Source organism: Phascolarctos cinereus, unplaced genomic scaffold (genome assembly GCF_003287225.1).
Source record: "Phascolarctos cinereus isolate Bilbo 61053 unplaced genomic scaffold, phaCin_HiC Scaffold_2;HRSCAF=192, whole genome shotgun sequence".
Classification (NCBI taxonomy): domain Eukaryota; kingdom Metazoa; phylum Chordata; class Mammalia; order Diprotodontia; family Phascolarctidae; genus Phascolarctos; species Phascolarctos cinereus.
In genome coordinates, this window is record NW_027555625.1 from 185,740,656 (window position 1) to 185,764,056 (window position 23,401).

Below are 23,401 nucleotides of genomic sequence, written 5' to 3' on the forward strand. Positions count from 1 at the left end.
CCAGTTACCTTGAAACTACTTGTATTTATCTTCTGTGTACCTGGTTATTTTTATATCTTCCCCATATGTACTCCTTGAGGGCAAGGAATACATTTTACTTTGTATTTCCAGTGTTTAATACATTCCTTGAAACATGCTTTAAAAATGCTTGTTAACTGATTGATCTTACCTGGGTCCAGCCTTTTCATCAAGAATATATCAAAGTCTTCTCTTGTATTAAAGGTCCATTTCTTTCCCTGGAGAATTATATTCAGCTCTGCAGGGATAAATTATTTTTGTTTGTAAGTTTTTATTTCCTTGTATTTTTGAGTATTCCAAACTGTTCCCTCTTTTGTTGTAATTACACTATAGTATGATCTTCTTGCCTGTCATTCTTTGGTATTTGAACTCCATAGCTGCTTGCAATATTTTTCTTTAGCCTAGAAACTCTGAAAATTTGGAGTAATGACTTTTCTGGGGTCTTCAGTTTGAGGTTTCTCTCAAGAAGTAACCAGTGGGATTCTTTTAATTTTCTCTTTGCTCTCAGGGTTCTAATAGTCCTGGACAGTTTTATTTCCTTTGAAATATGGTTATCTGTGTTTTTTGTTTAAACACACAATTCAGGGATCCTGGTGATTCTTAAATTATTTGTCATCCTGTTTTCCAGGTAAGTTTTTATAGTGGATATTTTATATGTGCTTATAATTTTCCAGTCTTTTGACTTTCTCCTAATATTTTTTGATGTTTCATTGAATCATTGAGGTCTGTTTCCTCTATTATATTTTTTCAAATGTATCCACTTTTTGAGGGGTTTTGTACTTTCTGTTTCCATCTGTTTATCTTTCCTCAAGATCTATAATTATATTTTTTTATTTCTTCCTTTAGGTCTTTCATCCATTCTTGGAGTTGTTTTGGCCAGTTCATTCTTTTTTTTTCTCCTGAGGTTCTATGCCAGATTCTACCCTTTCATAGATACTTGGATGGAATTACTAGGTATATGCCCTTCATACAATGGGATGGTTCAGTCCTTGTCCCTTCCCTGCCATCTTAATTCCTTGCTTCTACCTATGTCTGATCTTGGGCTGACATAAGCACAGGCCTGTTCCTTGTATCTATCTCTCATCTTCTCCTCAGTTAACTTTATTCCTTCTAATCATTAATCTTTTTAGCTTCAGGCCTCCTGGAGGTCCTCCAGGCATAGGCTGCCCAGGTGCCTTAGTCCTTTTATCTTCTTTCACAGTCTCCTTCTGGGAGCTGTCTTTGTCGCTTGGTGACAGAGTTTCAGGTCTCCCAAAGCAGAGATTGCATTGATTTCAGCTTCCTAGAGGGTCTCAAGTTGGAGTCAGTTTCCTTCGCCTTTCCACCTCCTTGTGAAGTCACCTACTGAGAATTAAATTTGTTTTCTGTTGTGTAGCTCCATGTCAGGACCCACAGTTTTACTGGATTCAGTCTCTCTTAAGGACCCTAAAAATGAACAGCAGGATTCTGGTTATTGCCTTATGCAGTCCTGACCTGGATAGGCAGGCTAGTTTTGTCTCCGGTTTTATTGAATCTTTTCTTCCTTTGGCACTCTTTTTCATCTTTGTTGTGTTACTCTGGATTCTTGGACTTGACTGGTACATTTCAGGTCACTATCTTTGTTAGTTGTAATTGTTTTTACTTCATAATATGGTTGATGAAGAACTTGTACTAGGAATAGGAAAAATGTCAGCTCTACCACTTTCTTGTTCTTAGTGCTCACACTAATAGAATTATCTTCAACTCATGCTCTCTGTGTGGGAATCTTTTTAAACCACATGTCCATTTTATTAGGATTAATTTTGTTAAAGCTGTATAATATAATCTATAAATACATTTAACTGGGTGCATGTAAACTGAAGTATGTTGGAGTATATTAAAAACAGATGAAGGAATGAAGGTGCTACTGTCAGCTCTTCTTGTTTGTGGAACCCCCATGTTGCCTCAGCTCTATAGACTGAACTGCATGGTTACTGAACTCCCAAGTATCAAATTCTTGATTCCATAATTTGATGGTTTATAAGGGCTGGATACTTCTTAAGCCATGTATAATGTGTGATTGTCACGGACATATTGAAGGCACCATTATTAATTCATAGATCATAAATTTACACTTGAAAGAACATTAGTCAATTAGTCTAACACGTTCATTTTGCAGATGAGGAATTGAGGAAAATAATTTACTATAATGTATATTTTCTCTTTTATTAGAAGTGCAAGGAGGACTAGAAAGTTCTGTTGGTTAGTAATGGGGAAAATCTCTACAGGCTGCCATTTGGACTTCCCTATAGTCTTTATCAATAACTTTATGTACTTATTGTTGGTTGGACACCCATTTGTCATTTGTTGATTGATTTTGTGAATTCCTATGTTTATTCCAAGGCCTAGGGATTACTAAAGAACTGTAGTATCATCAGATGTTAATTCTTGAAGAGACTTTATAAACCATCAAGTCTTGGAATCACAGAATTTGACACTTGGAAGGGATTTCAGTAGCCAGGGAGTTCAGCTCATACGCTGCAGGATATACCTGAAAAGTTGTCATCAAGCCTTTGCTCAAAGACCTACAAGGTGCGAGGAGTCAACCACCTCTGGAGGCAATCAGTTCTACTTTTTGTTCTAATTGTTAAAAGTTTTTCCTGACTGCGAGCCTAAATTTGCCTCTTGTAATTTCTAGACATTCTCCTTGTTTTGACCTCTAGGGCCAACTAGAACATTCGCAATCCCTTCTCTATATCACTATTCATGAAAGATTTGAAGGCAGTCCTGAGTCTTCTCTTAATCAAGTTCAGCATACCCAGTTCCTTCAACTGATTTTTATTTAACATGAGTGCAAGGTCTTTTACTATCTTGGATGCCATTTCCTATTGCATTCTTTACCTTATTAAAACTGTGGCATCCAGAACTGAACATAGTAATTCAAATGAGGTCTGATAAAGCCAGAGTACAGTGGGAATATTACCTCCCTGCTCCTGGAAGTGATGACTCTTAATATGGCTCCAAATTGTATTAGTTTTGTTGGTTGCCACATCATGCTGCCAACTCGTATTGAATTTGCATTCTGCTAACCCCTAAATCTTCAGACCAACTACTATCTAGTTGTGCCTCTCCTTTCTTGTACATATTAAGGAGTACAGCCTCCTCATTTTGTAGGTAAGGAAACTAGGATACAGAAAGATTGAGAGACTAGCCCAAGGTCATGCAATGAGTTAGGAGAATCAGAGGTAGGACTAAAATGCAGTTTTCTTGACACTACATCGAGTATTATATCATGGTGCATCCTTAATTGTGGACCTCCCTTTTATTAGCTGTTGATGTCAGGAGCTAACTAATTATTCTTAGGGGGGAATTCATATCCTTGAGTGTGATAATTCAGGTAGGCAAGTATTCTGACTCTGACCATTATACTATGTATATATTTTTTAAGTTTAAGGATTGATAGTATTAAAATACAAGGGTGTTAAATCTTACTTATAAATGAAATTTCCCAACCACATATGGAAAATTTGCATATGTTTATGAAGTTCGTGTAATTCCACATCCGTTGCCTACAAGTTAGATCTGGGTAAAGATTTATAAGATTATGCTTTTTTAGTAATGTCATGATTAAAACAAATTTCTAGTACAGGAATAGAATTTCCCATAGAATTGTTGTGATGGAACCTATCATCAAGTTTAGTAGATTTAATAAATATTTTTATTTAATATTTTTAGTGGTGAATGATTTATTTTTTTATTCAGTTTTCTGACTTTTAAAAAAATTTGTTTTTCTTAAGAACAAGGACCAGTTACTTCAAGATGAAATTACCTCCTCCGTGTCTCAACTTGCCACGAAGGTAGGTATTTGCATATTTGTTTTCCCTTTTCACATGATGTTTCTTATATAGGTCTTTATTTTTAATTATACTTTGAGTGTAGTTCAGTCTCATACTGAGACAAATTGATTATCTCTGTTTATAGAGCAATTTACTTACACTTTTTAAATTTAGCACAAATGGAGAAAACAGTGATCAAAGTACAGTAGAAGGAAAAAGATATATTTTTCAAGTATCAAAGCACATTGTAATCATTCTACTTCATGTGTCTAGTAATGGGTAAATGTGAATGTACTTAATCAACATCTTATTTTTTCTAATTAATAAAATCAATACTGAAAGGTGAATAATTTGCTCTAATTCAAGCAAAAATTCCTACTCGCTTTTAGACAACCCCCTAACAATATTTTTTGTTTTTGTTATGTTTACACATGTGAAGTAAAACTGGAAATTGCAGCAGTTTCTGGGCAATTAAAACAAAAATGAAATAACTTTTCCTTGAAAGTAAAGTAGAAGTGGTCCTTTTTTTAAAAGACTTGAATTAGCTGAGAATTGTCTCAATTCTCCACTTCATTGTTCAATATTGCTTTAATAATAATGTCTGAAGTACTTTTGGTTCTAAAATAGTTTGATTTCTTTTATATTGTCTTTATATATATAGCCCATTATCTATCAGTAGGAGTTTGCTAGAGGACAAGAGAATATGGCAGCAATTTGGTTTAGGGAGAGACAGTGTGGTTTAGGGCAAAGAGTACTGGTGTTGAACACAAGACAGAGATTCAAATCCCAGCTTGGATGCTTACTGGCACCATGTCTCCAGGAGAGTCAGTTAACCTCTGTCAGCCTCTGTCTCTTATTCTGTAAATTGGAGTTAATAATACTTATGCTTTGATATAGGGTTTTTATGAGGAAAGCATTTTGCACACTTCAAAGCATCATCTAAGAATGATATATTATTATGTAGCTATTATAATTTTAATAAAGACCTTAGAGTGTAATCGTAGTTTTTAGTAGTATCAGAGCCTTTGGGGTCCATAGGGTTTATAGATAAAAGGGACCTTAAAATAATATAGTCCAGGCCGCTTTATTTTACATAAGAGTAAAATATCCTAGTCAAGTAACTTGTCTTAAGCTCTAGTTAATGGGAGAACTAGTTTTAAAATCTAGATTGGGAGGGAGTGCTAGTCATAAAATTTGGATCACCTAATTCCCTGGGCCTCATTTTCTTCTATAATTATTCATTTTATATTGAGGCTGCATAAATTTATATATGTACTCTTGTCTTCTCCATTAGAATGTAAACTTCATAGTGATTGTTTTGTATTTTGTATACCCAGCACCTAGTAGAGTGCCTAGTACATGGTAGATACTTAACAGATGTTTGTTGAAGTATTTGAGTATCTACTATGTGTCAGGCATTGTGCTAAGTAGTTGATGGCGTTACAAAGACATAAAATTACAGTCTCTGTCTTTAAAGAGCTTACATTCAATTAGGGAGACATGTATATATAAAATTATGCAAAATAAATAACAAGGTAATATTGTGGGTGCTAGTGGGCATTAGTACTAGACGATCAGGGAAGTCTTAAGGGTTTCTGGAGCTAGATTTGAAAGGAAACAAGGGATTTTCAGATTAGGATTAGAGGATTTTTAAGAATATATCTGGGTCTTAAAATGCCACCATTTTGATTACTAGTGCAGTAGAAATGTAATAGATGATGCTAGTCAAATTACACAGCAGTGCTTTCCAAAGGCAAAAACCTCACAATTTTATCTAATTCCTATAACTATTTTAGCTTTTAAATTGGATGCCTAGGGTTATCAAAAAATATTTGAGAGGAATGGAATAATAATAGCTATTGGACAATGGACCTCCATCCTTAGAATTTTTAATTATTTTACCTCTATTAAATTAATATTCATTCATTAAAACTCTTTTTCAGCTTTTCTCCTTTACAAATATTCTCTTGTCTGTGTTCAATAAAATTATGACTTTAGACTTTAAAAATCCATGATGTTATATTCGAACTGAGGCTTTTTTTTTAATTTGACAAAACACACAATTCAAGTTAATATAAAAGGTAGGGGTTTTTTTTACCTTTTATATACAAATAAAAACATTCCTTAAATATGAGGTGTTAGTAAGTGAATAGAAGATATAAATATGTGAATATATATTTATATTTATACATATAAATGAATATATGAATATGGAACATCTCTAAAATTTTACCAGTGAATGTTCTGTTTAAGGAAATGTGTATTTCCTTAGTTCTTCAGTTTTTTCCTCTTTATTTTGTTTGGTGGGGGGAGGCAATCTTTGTAGGACTTAGTGCATAATGCCAGTATTACAATTTAGAACACTGATTTTACTGTATGTTAGTACTCAGGGATAATGAAGAAGCAAGGTGGAAGTTGCTATGGTTCCCAACTTAGTTCCAATTCTAAATCTAATTAAGTAAATGGCTAAGTCCTTTGTATTATATATCGGTTCACTGTGTGCTTCTGGAATTTCAATATAGCTTTATTCCACAGTAAATAGTAGTGTTTTTATCAGATGGAGGAATGGGGCAGGGAAGCATATGAAGGCCCTTGTATTACTTTGATCAGCCTTCATATAATCAGCATTGCGTGCCATCTGCCAGCTTTTTAGGTAGCTTTTGTTGCCCTTATAAATTCAGTGAGAAGTTAGTATTACTCTCTGTTCCCATTTTTCTATTTTACAATGGTAGGATCAAAGATTTAGAGCTAGGAAGAACCTTAGAGGTCATCAGATACAACCCCATCATTTTACAGAAGAGGAAGCTGAGGCCCAGAGAAGGGAAGTGATTTGCATGAAGTTCACAACAGAGTTAGGATTTGAATCCGTCACATCCAAATCACAGAAATTGTTTAATAACTAAGATTAAGGCTCCATAGAAAGAGATAAATTCAGACAGCTATTAAGAAAGAAAATAACAGCGCCTCATTCATTTTATAAACTACTTTCATATTATTGCATAATTTAAAAGTTATCTTAATGTATCCAGAGTTAAAGTTTAGAACATATATATTTATGTGGCATCCATTGATTTGACTGACATTTCTCTATTACTGTCTTACAGGTTATTCAGGGTCTCTATCATGTCTCCAATATTTTTACCTTATGTATATGTAGCTGAGATTGAATTAAAGGGCTTATTAATTAAAGGGAGTTGAACATTCCAGAGTGGAGGAATACGGCTATGAAAGCAGTTCAGGAACATTCATCTTTTTCTTCTTGTGAATTTTTATTAAATTTTTTGACTATGCAAAATCCATTGTATTTTTGTGTTTAAGCTCTGACATTTTGTTTTCAAAGATCAACCTTCTTTCTAAGTTACTTTCTCCTCTCCCTTCTCTCCCCTCACCCCCCCCACCCCAGCATTGAGAAAGCAAGCAAAACAAAACACCTGTTACAAGCATGTATATATTAAAGCAAAACAAAATTTATCATTGGCCATGTGTAAAAATGTATATCTCAATCTGTGCTCTGACTCCCGAGCCAAGTCCATCACCTCTCTGTCAGGGGCTGGCAGCATTTTTTATCATTACTTCTCAGGAATTGTTCTTGGTCATTGTGTTGAGCAGAGTTCCAAAGTTTTCTTTTCTTTTTTCAGTATTTTGTTTTAATCAGCCAACATCAACCTTCTCACCTCCTCCACCTCCAAACCATTGACAATACCCATTACCATGTCTAGGCAATTAAAACAAATTTCCACTTTGGCCAGGTCTTAAAAAAATATTTGTCTCATTCTTCATTCTGAGTCCTTCATCTCTGTATCAGGAGTTGGGTAGCATGTTTCATCATTAGTCCTCTGGAGTTCTGGTTGGTCATTATGCTGCTTAGAGTTCAACACAATAGTATTCCATTATATTTACATACTATAACTTGTTCATTCTTTCCCAGATTTGTGGGTACCACTTCTGATTGCCATTCTTTGCCACCTTAAAAAGAGTTATAAATATTTTAATATATTTTTAGAATTTATTTTGTTTAGGACTGATCATTCCCTTAATCTGTTCTCCTGCTAGCTTCCCTTCTCCTCTTTCCCTCATATTTCACCGTTGAGTGTACCCAGCCATGTGTTTGGATTTTCTTCCATATTTTGACCAGTTCAGATGAAAGTGTGGTTCAAGTGTCAGCCATGCCTTCCCCACCCTTTCCTCCTTGTATAGATGTCTACTCATACACTCTAATTATGAGTTAATTTTCCCCTAACCTTCCTTTCCCTTTCCCCCTTTCGTACCCCCAGTATGTTCCTTTTCTTTTCTCTCTTTTTATTTTTTTTCCTTGAGATCACCAAGACATAACAGAATCACTCCCAGGCCTTATCTAGTTAGATTCCTTCTATAATAGGTCTGATAATAATAGATGGGACACATGTATCATCTCCCTATATATCAATATTAAGCAATTTATCCTTGTTTGATAGAGGGCAACAGAACTATCATTTGGCATCTTTACCTGTCACAGTATTCCATTGTGGGTCAGGGGGTACCGCAGTATGAGTCTGAGACTTCTTCTTGCCCTGGTGCACAGCCATTCCCTGGGAGCTGAAGTACTTTTTGTATAGCATCCTTTGGCTTTACCCCATTTCCAGTGTCCAAAGGACTCACTGTGATTTTTTTCTTCATTTCTCCATCAGGATTCAATCTCATGCCTTTTCTAGATTTGTTAAAAAGTGTTTGTGGAGAAGATCTCACTGTATTGTTTCTTATCACTCTGCCATCTTAGTTCTGCCCTTCACTGAATCTTTGAAACAAATGTACTACATCTTTGGTCTCATACTAGGAAGTAGATTTGCCTTATAGATTTGAGGCAGTAATTTTTGTATTGAGCTTCCTTGGGATACTTTTTGATATTTCAGAAAAGTAAGATGCTTTAAATAGATGTTCCAGGAACTTCAGACATTACCATATCTTTAAATATTCTAATACTTTCAGTTATTATATATAGTTATTTGCAGGAAAGTCCTGGAAGAAAACTAACTTGGACAGTAAGTTATTAGAGCTTGGGAAAAATGTTTGGGAAGGGATAGACATGACAAATCATCTCTATTTTAAGTACCTTTGGAATAATCTGGACAAAATTTCAGGATGCTAGACCCTAAGGACTTAGAATAGGAGAGGAGAATGATCTATTTTGTGTGCCAAATGGAAATTTTGCTAGCTTAATTATTTTTAAAATCCTGAAAGATTATGTGTGTAAGTATATTATAGACTTAAAATTTAGACTCGCGTAATAGCTTTTGGCAAATTCTTTATTTAGGAATATTTTTGTAATTCTCTTATGAAGGATTGGCCTAATAACCCAGAGCTATTATTTTGTAAAAATATTTGTTGACACTGGGTGCCCTTTTGGTAAATATTAATACAGTACAATTCATATTTACTTGCAAAATTGAAGAATCTAAACCTTTGGTGGTATTTCTTGTCAGTAAACCCGTTGTTCTTCAAGTAAGCTGATGCTCTGAGTTAAAAGTGTAAATTCAGAACATGACCCGAATTAAGAATTTGCAAATATCTTTATATCTCAATTTAAGTGAGAAAAGCCAAAGTAGTAAATGATTGTGAGCTATTATTATTTGGATTTCTTTCAGCATCACCTAATATAGGCTTTCAGATGAATTTTCCTAATTTGTATCCTTGCCTCTAGTCCTCCCTTTCAAATCCAGTTTTCACACAACTGTCAAAGTGATATTCTTAAAGCATGGGTCTGACCATGTTACTCCCTTGCTTAAGAAGCTTCGATGTCTCTTTTCCTTCAGATAAAATTCAAACTATTCTGGCATTTAAACCCTTTAACAATCTTTTTGCAGAATGATCTCATGTTACTTTTTATGTACTCTAGCCAAATTGTTCTGTTTGCTATTTCCCATACAGAACATTGTCTCTCACCTCCATGCTTTTGTATATATCAGCAGTGTTCTCCCCAAGCAGCCTACCTCTTAGAATACCATAATTCCCTTCAAGAGTAGCTCAACTACTACCTCCTTTAAAGGAATCTTTCCTAATTTCCTGAATATTTAGTGGTTCCTGCACCCTGAAATTACTTTGCATTTACTCATCCATGTATAAGTTGTTTACTTGCAATAAAATGTGAGAATGTGATCTTGTTTTGAGGGCAGACTATTTTAATTTCATCTTTATATCCTCAGTATCTGGTTCAGGATCTAGCAAACAGGTGCTTAAATGCTAGATGAACTAAATTGAAAATTCAAATCATCCTAGCCCTAGCTATCCAATCTATATACCTTCCAATTGTGCTTAAATTTGTTCAGACTACCACCAGAGATACAGTTCTCATTTTTCCTCAGCTCTTTTGACTTCTCACAGTGAATTGGAAGGGTATCTGATATAGTTGAAAGTGTGCTGTATTGAAAGCTCAAGACCTTGGTATAAGTTTGACCTTGGCCAGTAACTAACTGTATGACCTTAGGCACAATAAGTAAAATTGTTGTACAGCAAATAAAATAACTGTCTTGGACCTGTGTTCATCTGCAAAGTGAGGGACTTAGGGGATAGAGCTCTGGCCTTGGAGTCGGGAGGACATGAGTTCAAATCCTATCTCAGACACATGACTCTTACTAACTGTGTGATCCTGGGCAAGTCACTTAACCCTAATTGCTTCACCAAAAAGCAAAAATAAAATAAAATGAAATGAGGGGCTTAGATAAAAAAACTCCAGTCATTTCCCTCCTTCCCTTTCACTTTCTCCCACCCTTAGCTGCTTATTCTCCCTTTTATCCATCTCTAGGGAGGGAAGGAACATTTACTTGCCATGCTTCATTTCCATTTCCAGAATATACAGGTATTTGGAGAAGTATAAAAAGATAAAACTCCTTATGTAGGCACATAATTTTTAGAATAAAATGAATTAATTTTACATGAAATATTTCAAATTTATCTCTGTAGGTTTTTATGCTTCTATATCATTTAATATTTTAGTTATTTTTTGCCTTAGTCAGTAAGCATTTATTAAACACTATGTATCAGACAATGTGCTAAGTGCTAGGGATACACATAAGGTAAAAGATAGCCCCCACTCTCAAATTGCTCACAATCTGATAGGAGAAGGGGCAGCTAGGTGGCACAGTGAATAGAGCTCTGACCCTGGAGTCAGGAGGACCTGAGTTCAAATGTGACCTCAGACACTTAGTAGCTTTGTGAACCTGGGTAAATCACTTAACTCCTTAAAAAAGAGTCTAATGGGAGAGACAAAATGCACAAATAACTATGTACAAAAAATGCTGTATCTATAGATATAAGATAAATTGGAAATAACAGAGAAGGCCTCCTGTAGAAGGTGAGATTTTAGCTGAGACTTTGACTGACACCAGCAAGCAGAAATGAGGGAAAGCCATAGCCAGTGAAAATGTTCAGAGATGGGAGGTGAAGAATAAGACACTGATATCTTTTGTTTTTATATCACTTCCATTTCCCATCATATCTGTCCCTCAAACCCCCCCCCCGAAAGCTATCCTTGTAATGAAGGAAAAAAGGGAGTAAGGGAGAAAGCAGGTCAGCAAAATACAATAACAGACGTATTGATATATTGGTTAACATTTTTAATTGTAAAGGAAATAATGGAATATTTCTAGAGGTTGTCAGATCATTTCTTTTTCTTTTTTTTTTTGAAAGGCAATTGGGGTTAAGTGACTTGCCCAGGGTCACACAGCTAATACATGTCAAGAGTTTGGTCTGAGACCAGATTTGAACTCAGGTCCTCCTGACTCTATCCACTGTACCACTTAGCTTCCCCGTTGTCAGATCATTTCTAATGTCTCCTATGTCCCATATTCCCTTCCTATCTAGGCTACTGGTCTCATACAGGCTGGGTTTGATCCTATTGACTTGACCCAAAGAGTCATTTTCTCTCTTTGGTTTTTCTTTTTGCTCTCAGAGTAAAACGTTGGAAAATTAAAGAAAGCTTAGGTTTCCTCAGATGTTGTTAATAGGCTCCCTATCTCCAGCATAGGCACTCATTGTATAATAAGGGTATCATGTATGGTGGCAGCCTTTTTATTTTCACATACCACACTAAATGCATCAGATGAAAATAGAGCAAATAGAGAATACAAATCACTCAAATAGCCTGTTTGACTCACCTCCCCTCCTGTCCCTGTAAAGAATTTTTAAAATTTTACTAAATCTTTACTGACCAACTTATTGACTGAAATCTTCTTTTCCCTGAGAGAGGAACTACTGAACTAAGGAACTCTTAACTTCTTAGAAACTCTCTAAAACTGGGGTTTACACATTAGATAGTTGGGTTTATACATTAGATAGCACACATGGCTGGAAGTATACACTATCAGGATTACTAGTCCTTGATCTGTGCTTAGAAAAGGAGACAGACAGAAAACATTCAGGAATTTTGGTTAAACTCAATCCACTCAAGTGCTTTTCTTGCAGTTTCAACTTTTAATAATTTGGAAGTAACCTCTACTGTATTCCAGTGTGGAATTCCAAAGGAAAGAAAATATAACAAAAAGGAAAAGAGATGAGGCATTTTATACTTGGGGAGGAGGCTCACTCCTCAGGCAAATGCCTATCCTCCTGAGCCTCAGCCATCTAATCATCAAAGGTATTCTTATTCTCTGAAGTCTTCTCCCAACAAAGGAGAAGTCCTGTAATCTTATGTGGATTGTTGGAGATTCATCAAATTGATTTTGGAATCCTTTGATCATCTTGTTACATTAATAATAATAATAGCTTTAACATTTATATACTGCTTTAAGGTTTGCAAAGTGCTTTACATATATTATTTCATTTGATTCTCACAACAACCTTGTGAAGTTGGTGCTACTGTCATTCTTACGTTACAGATGGGAACACTGAGGCTGTGGTTAAGTTTCATAGCTAGTAAGTATTTGAGGCAGAATTTGCATTCAGTTCTTGTTAACTCCAAGTGTAGTACTCTAACCATTATACCACTAATAATGCCAGAGATTTAAGAACCAGAAACAAAACAACCCAATTTTATTTTCTTTTCCTTTAAATAAATGCTTTGGAAGAAGTCTTGAAGATAGTGGTAGTCTATTCATCAAATCACTTAGCTTGACTTTAGGGGATTATAATTCCATTATTGTGGATTTCCACTGATATAGACCATGACCTCATGTATAACTTAGTACATCAGATGGTCAAGTGTTTATATGTTTCTTTTAGCACTAGGAATCATGGGGTCCTAGGTTTAGAACTGCAAAGGATTTTAGAAGACATTTAGTTCAACAACCTCATTTTACAGATGAGGAAACTGATGTACAGAGAGCTTAAATGACTTGTCTAAAGTGACACAAGAAGTAACTGGCAGAGCTAAGATTTAAACCAAGGGTTCTCTGACTTGATCCATCTGTTTCCTGTCATGTCTTTGGAGCTTCCCTACTTCCTTTCTTCTTAAACAAAACAAAGCAAGACCAAAGATTACTCCAAAGAGATCTAGAAAGTGTATCAGACCGAATCCTGTTGGGGAAAAAGCCAGAGGTCTGTGGATCCTGGGATCGGGGTCTGGTCAGGAGTAACCACCCCAAGCACTCATACCAGAGAGAGACTGTGCACTTGGACAGGGAGGTCCCAGATCCATACTGGGGCACCACAATGGGAAGAGGTGGCAATTGACAGCTTTGACACCTATTACTCAATTCTGGGTTGCAGATCCAGAACAGGCAGAGGAGGGTACCAGTGCACTGAAGTGGCTTTCTCATGTAAGGAGCTGCTGAAGGCCCCAAGCTGCGTACCTAGAGAGGAGCAAGTTTGGAAGTAAGCACTAGCAGTATGACTCAGATGTCAGGAACAGAGCAGGATATCAGTTATAGCTTGTAGCCCAGCCTGAAGCCTACAAAAGCAATAACCAAGGAAGGAATCACAGACCAAAAAGGAACCTACAGTTCTGTCACACTGAACCTGTAGCTAAGTCGGATGGTAATCTACTATCACTCAAGTTCGCATGGGAGAGGGGTGATTGGTAAGAACAGCAATGACACTGCCCTGACAGGACCCCAGCTGTAGCTACTCCTGAGATCCTGGAACAACACAAATACTATTTAGTCCAAGAAAAGAGTGACAGCTGGAAGGGCGCAAACAAAAAGAGTCTCTCTGTAAAAAGCTGTTGTGATAAAGATACTCAAGATATAAACTCAGAAGAAGAGAATGATTCCAAAACATCTACAAACAAAGCTTCAAGGGAAAGTACAACTTGGGCACAAATTCAACTAGAATTCCTGGAAGGGAATGAAGCAAAAGTTAAAAATGTTTTTTACAGATGAAATGAAAAGTGCTAGACTTAAAAATTTGAAAAGAAGTGAGAGCTTTGGAAGAAATAATTGGAAAGGAAATTTAATACCTGGCCCAAGAGGTACAAAACCTTGCCCAAGCAGCAAACTCCCAGAAAATTAGGATGGACCAAATAGAAGCCAATGATTCTGTTTAGCTGTAATTTCCTTTTGTCTTCTGGTTTCATTTATATTAAAATGCCAGTAACGTTATGGCTTATATTTGTGATATAAATCTATTTCTTAACACCTTCCCTCCTCCCCCTGCCCTTTATACCACTTTGATATGGGCACAGCAGCACTAGAGAGGGCCACACAGGATTGAGGATTTTTTCATGAGCTTCCATGGTAAAGGAATTTGTCACTTTACTAGTAATGACCCTCTTTTAGGTTACATCTAACTAATTTATAATCTGCCACTGGAAACATATTCAAAATCCCTTTTTCCTTAAGAAAACTTGCTAACATGTAGACTTTCATAGTCTGAGAATTCAGGGTCATCTTCCGTACTATGATGAGTGATGGAGTAGAACTTTGATGCATGTTACGAAAAAAAAAATTGAAATGCATAAAGGTAGAAGATTTAGGCAGGTCATTATGCTTAAAAGTATTTGGTGTTAAATTGGCATATGGCAAGCCAATTAACACATTCTCTAATCTTTTCTAGACAAAACATATTCGTCTTTACATAATCACAGTTCCAACTATGAAACTGATATTCTTAACACCTTTAAAATGCAGCCTTTTAAAGGATATATGTGAAATAAAATGGAAATTATGTAGGAAAAAATTTGTATTGTGAAAAAAATTCCTAAAAACAAGCAAGTTGGAAAAGCATCTTGGGTTTTAAATTATATTTAAAATGGGGATCAGGTTCTTTAGTATTTTGGTTTCATTTACGGTAAGAATACTAAGCTTAACATGATACACCATTCCCCAGTAGTGTTTGCATTAGGTCATTGGGGAAGGATATTATATTTAGAATACTCTCTGTTAGTAACTGATTAAGCTAATGTTTAGAGACAGTCTACAAACTGAAATTCTTAATGCATTCGCTCTGCTCACTTTTCTACCACCTTGCCACTATTACTGTAGAAGCAAATAGAAGGGCATCACACAGGACTGAGGACCATTTCATAGTCTTCATTGTTTTATGGATTGTTGAGTCTTTTTTACAATTAACTAGGCTAGTCCTTAGGAGGAAGATTTCATCTGTTTGATGGAGCCATACTTGAAGTTTTTCAGGGATGGTGGAACCTGCTCTGCCTTGTGTTCTCTTAAATGGGGAGATCTGTTAAGATTTGATGCTAATTAAACACTATTTAGCTGCAACTACCCTGCCAACTTGGGGTATGATGAGTGACTCTACATTATAGCTAGGTGATTTTTGGATCAATTTCAGATGGCAGAACTTGAAATCATTGTCAGTTTTTTAAAAATTGATTTTATTGATACCTTTTGTTTTTAGATCACCTAAATTTTTCCCTGTATTGTTTCCCTTCCCTTTCAGAGAGCCATCCCATATAATAAAAATATTTTAAAATATAATAAAAAAAGAAAAAAATCAGCAAAACCAATCAATGAATGGAAAATATCTGTAAATATTTGCACTGTTCCACACCCATGAACCCCTACTGACTCTGTAAAGGAGTAGAGGAAATTATTTTCTTATATCCTTCTTTGGAGCCATGTTTGTTCTTTGTAATTTTGTAGCTTTGCTTTCTTTTTTATAAAATTATTATGATAGCTTTTTTTTAATATCACCTAAATTTTCTCCAGTATCTTTCCTTCTCTCCTTTCCTAGAGATCCATCCCATATAATAAAGATTTCTTTTTTAAGAAAAAGAAGAGAAGAAAATCAGTAAAACTAATAAGTACATCAAAAGCAATTCTGAAAACATAGCCACTGCTGTGGACCTACCACCTCTGCAAAGGGGAGAGGAATAAGCATTTTTTTTTTTGCTTTTTGGTGAGGCAGTCAGGGTTAAGTGACTTGCCCAGGGTCACCCAGCTAGTGTTAAGTATCTGAGGCTGGATTTGAACTCAGGTCCTCCTGACTCTATTCACTTTGCTTCCTAGCTGCCCCAAATAAGCATTTTTTAAGTGCCTACTCTGTGCCAGGCATTGTCCTCAGCACCTTACAAATATTATCTCATTTGAGTGAGAAGAGATATCTTCTCATATTTTTTCTTTGAATTCATGATTGTAACATACAGTTTTCATTTGTCTCATGCTATTTTTTCCATGATGGTTTCAATGGTTTTTCCATTTACATTTTGAATATTGTTTTCTTGTTTCTGCTTTCTCCACTCTGCATCAATTTATGTTAAATCTTTCCATGCTTCTCTGTATCCATCACATTCATTGTTTCTTAAAGTACAGTAATCTCTCATACCATTTTCTGTTTGTAAGCTTCTCAAGGGTAGCCACTGTCTTTCTTTCTCCTTACATTTGTATTTCCAATGCTTGGCACCATGTCTGGCACATAATAAACACGTAATAAATGCTGTTTGACTTGACTGTACTTCTAGAAACCAACAACAAAGACCATCTTTACTTATTTCACTTAGTGACCTCATTAGTTCCCATGGGTTTAATTATCATGTCTATGCAGATGACTTCCCGGACTACAAATCCATCCCTGAAATGTCTTCTTAACTTTAGTCACATACTTCTAACTGCCTGTTGGACATTTTGAATTGTATATCCTAGTGACCTCTTAAACTTCAACGTATCCAAAACAGAATTCCTTATCTTTCCTCCCAAATCTGTATCTTTTCTAAACTTCCCTATTTCTGTGAAGGGTACCACCATGTTTCTAAGCACTCAGATTCACAACCTTGACAATGTCCTCAACTCTTCTTTTTCTTTATCTCACATATATAATCAGTTGCCAAATATTGCTGTTTTTATTGACACTTAAAAAAAATCACTTCATTTCCTTTTCTCTGCTTACGTGGTCAACACCCTTCTTACCCTTCACCTCAACGATTGTAGTAGCTTTCTAATGACCTGCATGCCTAAAATTTCTCTCTCCTTAATCAATCTTCCACATAGCTGCCAAAGTGATTTTCTTAAACTGGAGGTTTCTCTAAGACGCTCAAGAAATGTCTCTGTTACCTTTAGGATCAAATATAAAGTTCACTTTTTGGCTTTTGAAATCTTTCACAGTCTGGCTACAACATACAGTTTCCAACCTTATTATATTTTACTGCTCTTCCCATGTCCTCTGTGGTCCAGCCAAACTAACCTTCTTGCTAACCTTCATAAACTATACTCCCATCTCTTGCATTCACTTGCCTTTGTGCTATACCTTGCCTGCATGTATTACTTCTGCCTCTTAGAATTTCATTTCCTTTAAAACTCAATTCAAATGTCATGTTAGGCACGGAGCCTTTATTTATCCTCCCAGCAACAGTGCCCTCCACCTGTGTTTATTTTATCTATACCTAAAGATATAAGTGTATCTCCTTGATTGAATGTAAGCTACTTTTTGAGGAGCTTTTCCTCATATTCCATTTATTTCCTCTTTCCATGTCTTTGCATAGCATGTCTTCCATGTTTGGATTGTACTTCCCTTTCACCATGTAGAATACTATCAAAGTTTAGCTGAAGTGCCATCTACTATAAGATGACTTTTTGATACTTCCATTAATTGTCCAATCTCCCTCCAGTTGTGTTTGGTCTGTATTTATTTTGTATATATTTTCTATATACTTACCTGTGTTCATGTTGTTTTCCTTAAATAGAATGTAAGCTCCTTGAGGGCAGGAACTGTTTAGGGGTATATTCCCAGCACCAAGTACCAGCACACAGTAGCTCTTTAGGCATTTTAAATGAATGAATGAATGAATGAGCACAAGTATAAAGACAAATAGTTAACTATGTGATACAGTGTTGTACACTGTTCTGTTCCTTTCAGGTATTTGAAAAGTTGACCAAAGTCTGGAATTCCTCTCCAACTTGTTATGCCTTGTGATAAGGCCCTTGTGTGAAGTGGCCACTTCTTATTAATAACATCAGTCATGGGACAGTAATGATGTCTGTAGAACCAAAAAGTAAAGTAATTACTTGTAACATGTAAATTCATGAAGTATTTATTAGTCATTCTTGTGTTGAAAAACAAGTTTATATGGTTTTGTACACCTAGACCTTAATACATACCATGGGATATGTCATACTTCAGAATCCCAACCAGTTCTTAACATTATACTTTTGTTTATAGTTTGAGTAGAAAATGTCATGTAAAAAGTGAAGGTGATGCTAGCATACACTCTATGGGCAGAATTATCTGAGGATTTTAAGTGCTACTTAGAAAAAAAAATTTCCCCTAAACAAATTCTGAAGTACAGTTATGGTTATCATTCAAATCTTCATAATGATCAAAGCCTATTTGTGAAGTCTTACCTGGTTGGGACTGTTTGATTTTGCAAGAACTCTTCAGAAAGAATAGTAATCAAGATGTGCTTTATCTTACAAATTTAATAGCTTCAAATTTAATTCAATTGAACAAACACTTGTTAAACACTGTGACACTGCCACTGTATTAAATAAGTGGTGAGACAAAGATGAAATAAGACAGCCCCTTTCCCCAAAGAGTTGACAGTCTAAAGAGCTAATAACAAATCATCAAGTAATTGAGTCCCTACTGTGTGCAAAGGACTGAACACAACATGGTACTTGTCCGTATAACACTTACTAGGGGGTAGACAACAGTGAACTGAGGCTCAAATTCTAATTGTTGTGCCCTGCTTTTTTATCATTTTTTAAAAGTCACATTTTATGCTCATAATTACATATTGTCCCATTTCCTCCATGCGTTAGTTTTTCAGAAACACATTTCTTAACTTAATTTTACTTTTTAAAAACATTTTGAGTTCCAAATTCTCTCCCTTCCTCCTTCGTGATGTCAGTTATACATGCAAAATCATGCAAAACATATTTCCGTATTATCCACGTTGGAAAAAAAAAGCAAGGAAAAAACATTATGCTTCAATCTGCACTCATCTTTGATCAGTTCTCCTTTTGGATGTGGGTAGCATTTTCATCAGATTGGACTTGGATCATTGTATTAATAAGAGTAGTTTAAGTCTTTCACAGTTGATCATTGTATTATATTTCTGTTACTATGAACAATGTTTGCCTAGTTCTGCTCAATTTACTTTGCTTCAATTCTTAAAAGTTTTCCCAGGTTATTTTTGAAACCATTCTGCTCATCATTTCTTACAGTAAAGTAGCATTCCATCACAATCATTTGCCACAACTTATTCATCTATTACCCAATTGATGGGCATTCCCTCAATTTCCAGTTCTTTGCCACCACAAAAAGAGCTGCTATAAATATTTTTGTACATTTAGGTCCTTTTCCTTTTTTTTTTTTTTAATCTCATTGGGATACAGACTTAATAATGGTGTTTCTAGGTCAAAGGGTATGCACAGTTTTATAAACCTTTGGGAATAGTTCCAAATTGTTCTCCAGGAGGATTGGATCAGTTCACAATTCCACCTGCTTTTTCACATCTAATCCTTTTCAGTCATTTTAGCTAATCTGATAGGTGTGAGGTGGTCTCTCAGAGTATTTTTTCATATGACCGTAGATAGCTTTGTTTTTTTCTTTTGAAAACTGCCTGTTTTGACCATTTCTCAATTACTTACCCTTTGATCATTTATCAGTTGAGGAATGGCTCTTCTTTTTATATATTTGACTTAGTTCCCTATATATTTAAGAGATAAGGTCTTTATTAGAGAAATGCTGTAAAAATTCTTTCCCGGTTTCCTGTTTTCCTTCTTATTTTGGCTGCATTGGATTTGTTTGTGCAAAACCTTTTTAATTTCATGTAATCAAATCTATCCATTGTGTTTCCCATGATCCTCTATTTCTCTTCTTTGATCATAAAGTCTTTCCTTATTCATAGATCTGACAAGCAAAATTTTCTATGCTCTCCTACTCAGCTTATGTTAACCACCCTTTATGTCTAAATTATGTACCCATTTTAATCTTATCTTGGTATATGGTGCAAGATGTCAGTTTATACCTAGTTTCTACCAAACTACTTTCCAGTTTTCTTAGAAATTTTTGTCCAGTAATGCATTCTTGACCCTAAAGCTTGGATCTTCGGATTTGTCAAACACTCTGCTCTGTATTGCTTAATCTATTCTACTGATCTGCCATTCCATTTCTTAGTTAATACCGGATTGTTTTGATGATTACCACTTTGTGATATAGTTTGAAATCTGGCACTGCTAGGCCACCTTCCTTCATTTTTGTTTTCTTTAATTCCCTTGATATTCCCTGACAGTTGGTTCTTCAAGATGAATTTTGTTACGATTTATTTCTAGCTCTGTAAAATAAATTCTTGGATAGTTTGATTGCTTTGGCACTGAATAAGTAAATTAGTTTAAATTAAGAAAGTAAATTAATTTAGGTAGAATTGCCATTTTTACTATACTGGCTCAGCTTACTTATGAACAATTAATATTTCTCTAGTTGTTGAGATTTGTCTTTATTTACATGAAAAATATTTTGTAATTATGTTCATATGGTTCCTGTGTATATCTTGTGGATAGAAACACTTCCATTTATTTTGTACAATCTATAGTTATTTTAAATGGAATTTATCTTTATATATCTTCCTCTTAGACTTTTTTGGTTACACACACACACACACACACAAATATCGATGATTTATGTAGGGTTTTTTTTAATATCCTATAACTTTGCTAACTAAAGTTAATTGTTCCAATTAGTTTTTTAGTTGATTCTCTAGTATTCTCTAAGTATACCTTCATACTGTCTCTAAAGAGTGATAATTTTGTTTCCTCTTTGCCTGTTCTAGTTCCTTCAATTTCTTTTTCTTGCCTTATTATGGCTAGCATTTCTAGTACCATATTGAATAATAGTGGTGATAATGGACATCCTTGCTTCATGAACCCTGATCTTATCAGGAGGGTTTTTGGATTATCTCCTTTACAGATAATGCTTGCTGATGGGTTTAGATAGATTCTGTTTATTATTTTAAGGAAAGCTCCATTTACTCCTTCTCTTTCTGTTGTTTTGAATAGGAATGAATGTTGTATTTCGTCAAAAGCTTTTTTTTGCACCTATTCACATAATCATATAATTTTTGATGTTTTTGTTATTAATATAGTCAGTTATGTTGATAGTTTCCCAATATTGAATCAGCTCTACATTCATGATATAAATCTTACCTGGTCAAGTGTATGTTTTTTTGTGACATATTACTGTAATCTTATTGTTACTTTTTTATTTACAATTTTTGTACCAGTTGTTGTTTTGTTTTTTGTTCTGCTTTTGCTCTTCTTGGTTTGAGTGTCCAAACCATATTTGTATCATAAAAGGAATTTGGTAAGCCTCTTTCTTTTCCTATTTTTCTCAAATAATTTATGTAGTATTGGATTTAATTGATCTTTAAACGTTTGGTAAAATTCACTTGTAAATCCATCTGGACCTGGGCATTTTTTCTTAGGGAGTTCATTTATTGCCTGTTCAATTTGTTTTTCTAAGATAGGGTTATTTAAGTGTTCTATTTCTTCTGCTATTAATCTGGGCAATATTGTTTTGTAAATATTCATCTATTTCACTTAAATTATCAAATTTCACTGGCATGTAATTGGGCAAAATTATTGCCTTAATTTCATCTTCATGGATAGTGCATTCATCCTTATCATTTTTTGATACTGGCAGGGGCTTTTTTAACTTTTAATTTTATTCATTTCTCTTTTGATTTTCAGGATTTCTATTTTGGTTTTTAGTTGGAGTTTTTTTATTTATTCTTTTTCTATTTTTTTTAATTGCATGTCCAATTCATTGATCTGCTCTTTCTCTTTTTTTATTGATATAAGAGTTTAGAGATAAAATTTCTTTGGGTTCACTTTGGCTTCGTCCCACAAATTTTGGTATTTTGTTTAATTGTTGTCCTTTTTAATGAAATTTTTTTTCTGTGATTTGTTCTTTGACCCCCTCATTCTTTAGGATTAGATTATTTAGCTTCCAGTAAATTTTTAGCCTATGCTTCCACGGCCCTTTATTAAATGTAATTTTTATTGGATTATACCCCCCTGAAGGGGCATTTAATATTTATGCTTTTCAGCCCCGGTCAGTTTTTGTGAGGGTTCCATATAGATTTGAGAAAAAAAAGGTTTACTCCTTCTTATCCCCTTTCAGTTTTCTGCAGAGGTCTGTCATATCTAAGTTTTATAAAATTCTATTCAAACTTGTTTCTTATTTAATGGTTAGATTTATCTAGTTCTAAGAAGGAAAGTTGAAGTTTCCCACTAGTAAAGTTTTATTATTTTTTTTCCTATAACTCATTTCCCTTTTCCTTTAAGAATTTGGCTTCTCTGCTATTTGAGGCACATATGTTTCTTATTGCTGTTACTTCATTGTCTCTAATCTGTTCTATCATCTGCTTCTGCTGTGTGGGTGAGTTCATCACATTCAAATTACGTTATGTTTACTAAGTGTATATTTCCCTCCATCCTGTTTTTTCTGTTTATCCTTTTTTCTCTCTTTTTACCCTATCTCTTCACTAAAGTCTGTTTTGCTTCTGACCATTTTTAAAAAAATTTGCTCTCTCTTTTATCAGCTCTACCCCCATCCTCCACTTTTTCTTATCTTCTTCCCCTCCTGCTTCCCTGTTGGGTAAGATATTTTTATATCCAACTGATTATGTATATATATTCTTCTATCTTTGAACCAGTTTCAGTAAGAGTGAGGTTTACTGTTGTCTAGCCATCTCCCTCACATTTTTCCCTCCAATGTAAAAGCTTTTTCTTGAATGCCTTTTTTAATATGAAATAATTTCCCCCTCCCTTCCTCCTTCTCCCAGTATATACCTCTTTTTTACCCCTTCATTTTTATTAAAGATCATCTCAACATAATGTACTCACACTCATGCCCTTTGTCTGTGTAGACTCCTTCTAACTGTCCTCATAATGATAAAAGTTTTAGAAATTACATGTATCATCTTCCCATATAGGAATGGTAATGGTTTAACCTTATAAAGTCTCATTACAAAGTTAACTTTTTGTGCTTCTCTTGAATCATGTGTTTGAATGTCACATTTTCTATTCAGTTCTGATCTTTTCATCAGTAATGTTTACAAGTCCTCTGGTTTATGAAATGCCCATTTTTTACTCTGAAAGATTATCCTTAGTTTTGCTGGGTAGATTATTCCTGGTTAATTTTAGATTAGGATTAATCCTAGTTCCTTGGCCTTTTGGAATATCATATTCCAACCCCTCCACTTCTTGAAAATCGAAGTTACTAAATTT

General features: G+C 34.8%; 1 protein-coding gene across 1 annotated transcript in view; it reads left to right on the forward strand.

Moving 5' to 3' along the window:
• Nucleotides 1-23,401, forward strand: part of TDRP (testis development related protein) — a 58,155-nt gene that overhangs the window by 24,702 nt on the left and 10,052 nt on the right. Inside the window, exon 3 of the mRNA XM_020973009.2 lies at nt 3,774-3,833. Coding sequence (XP_020828668.1) covers nt 3,774-3,833 — 60 coding nt within the window. The remainder of the gene's footprint in view (nt 1-3,773; nt 3,834-23,401) is intronic.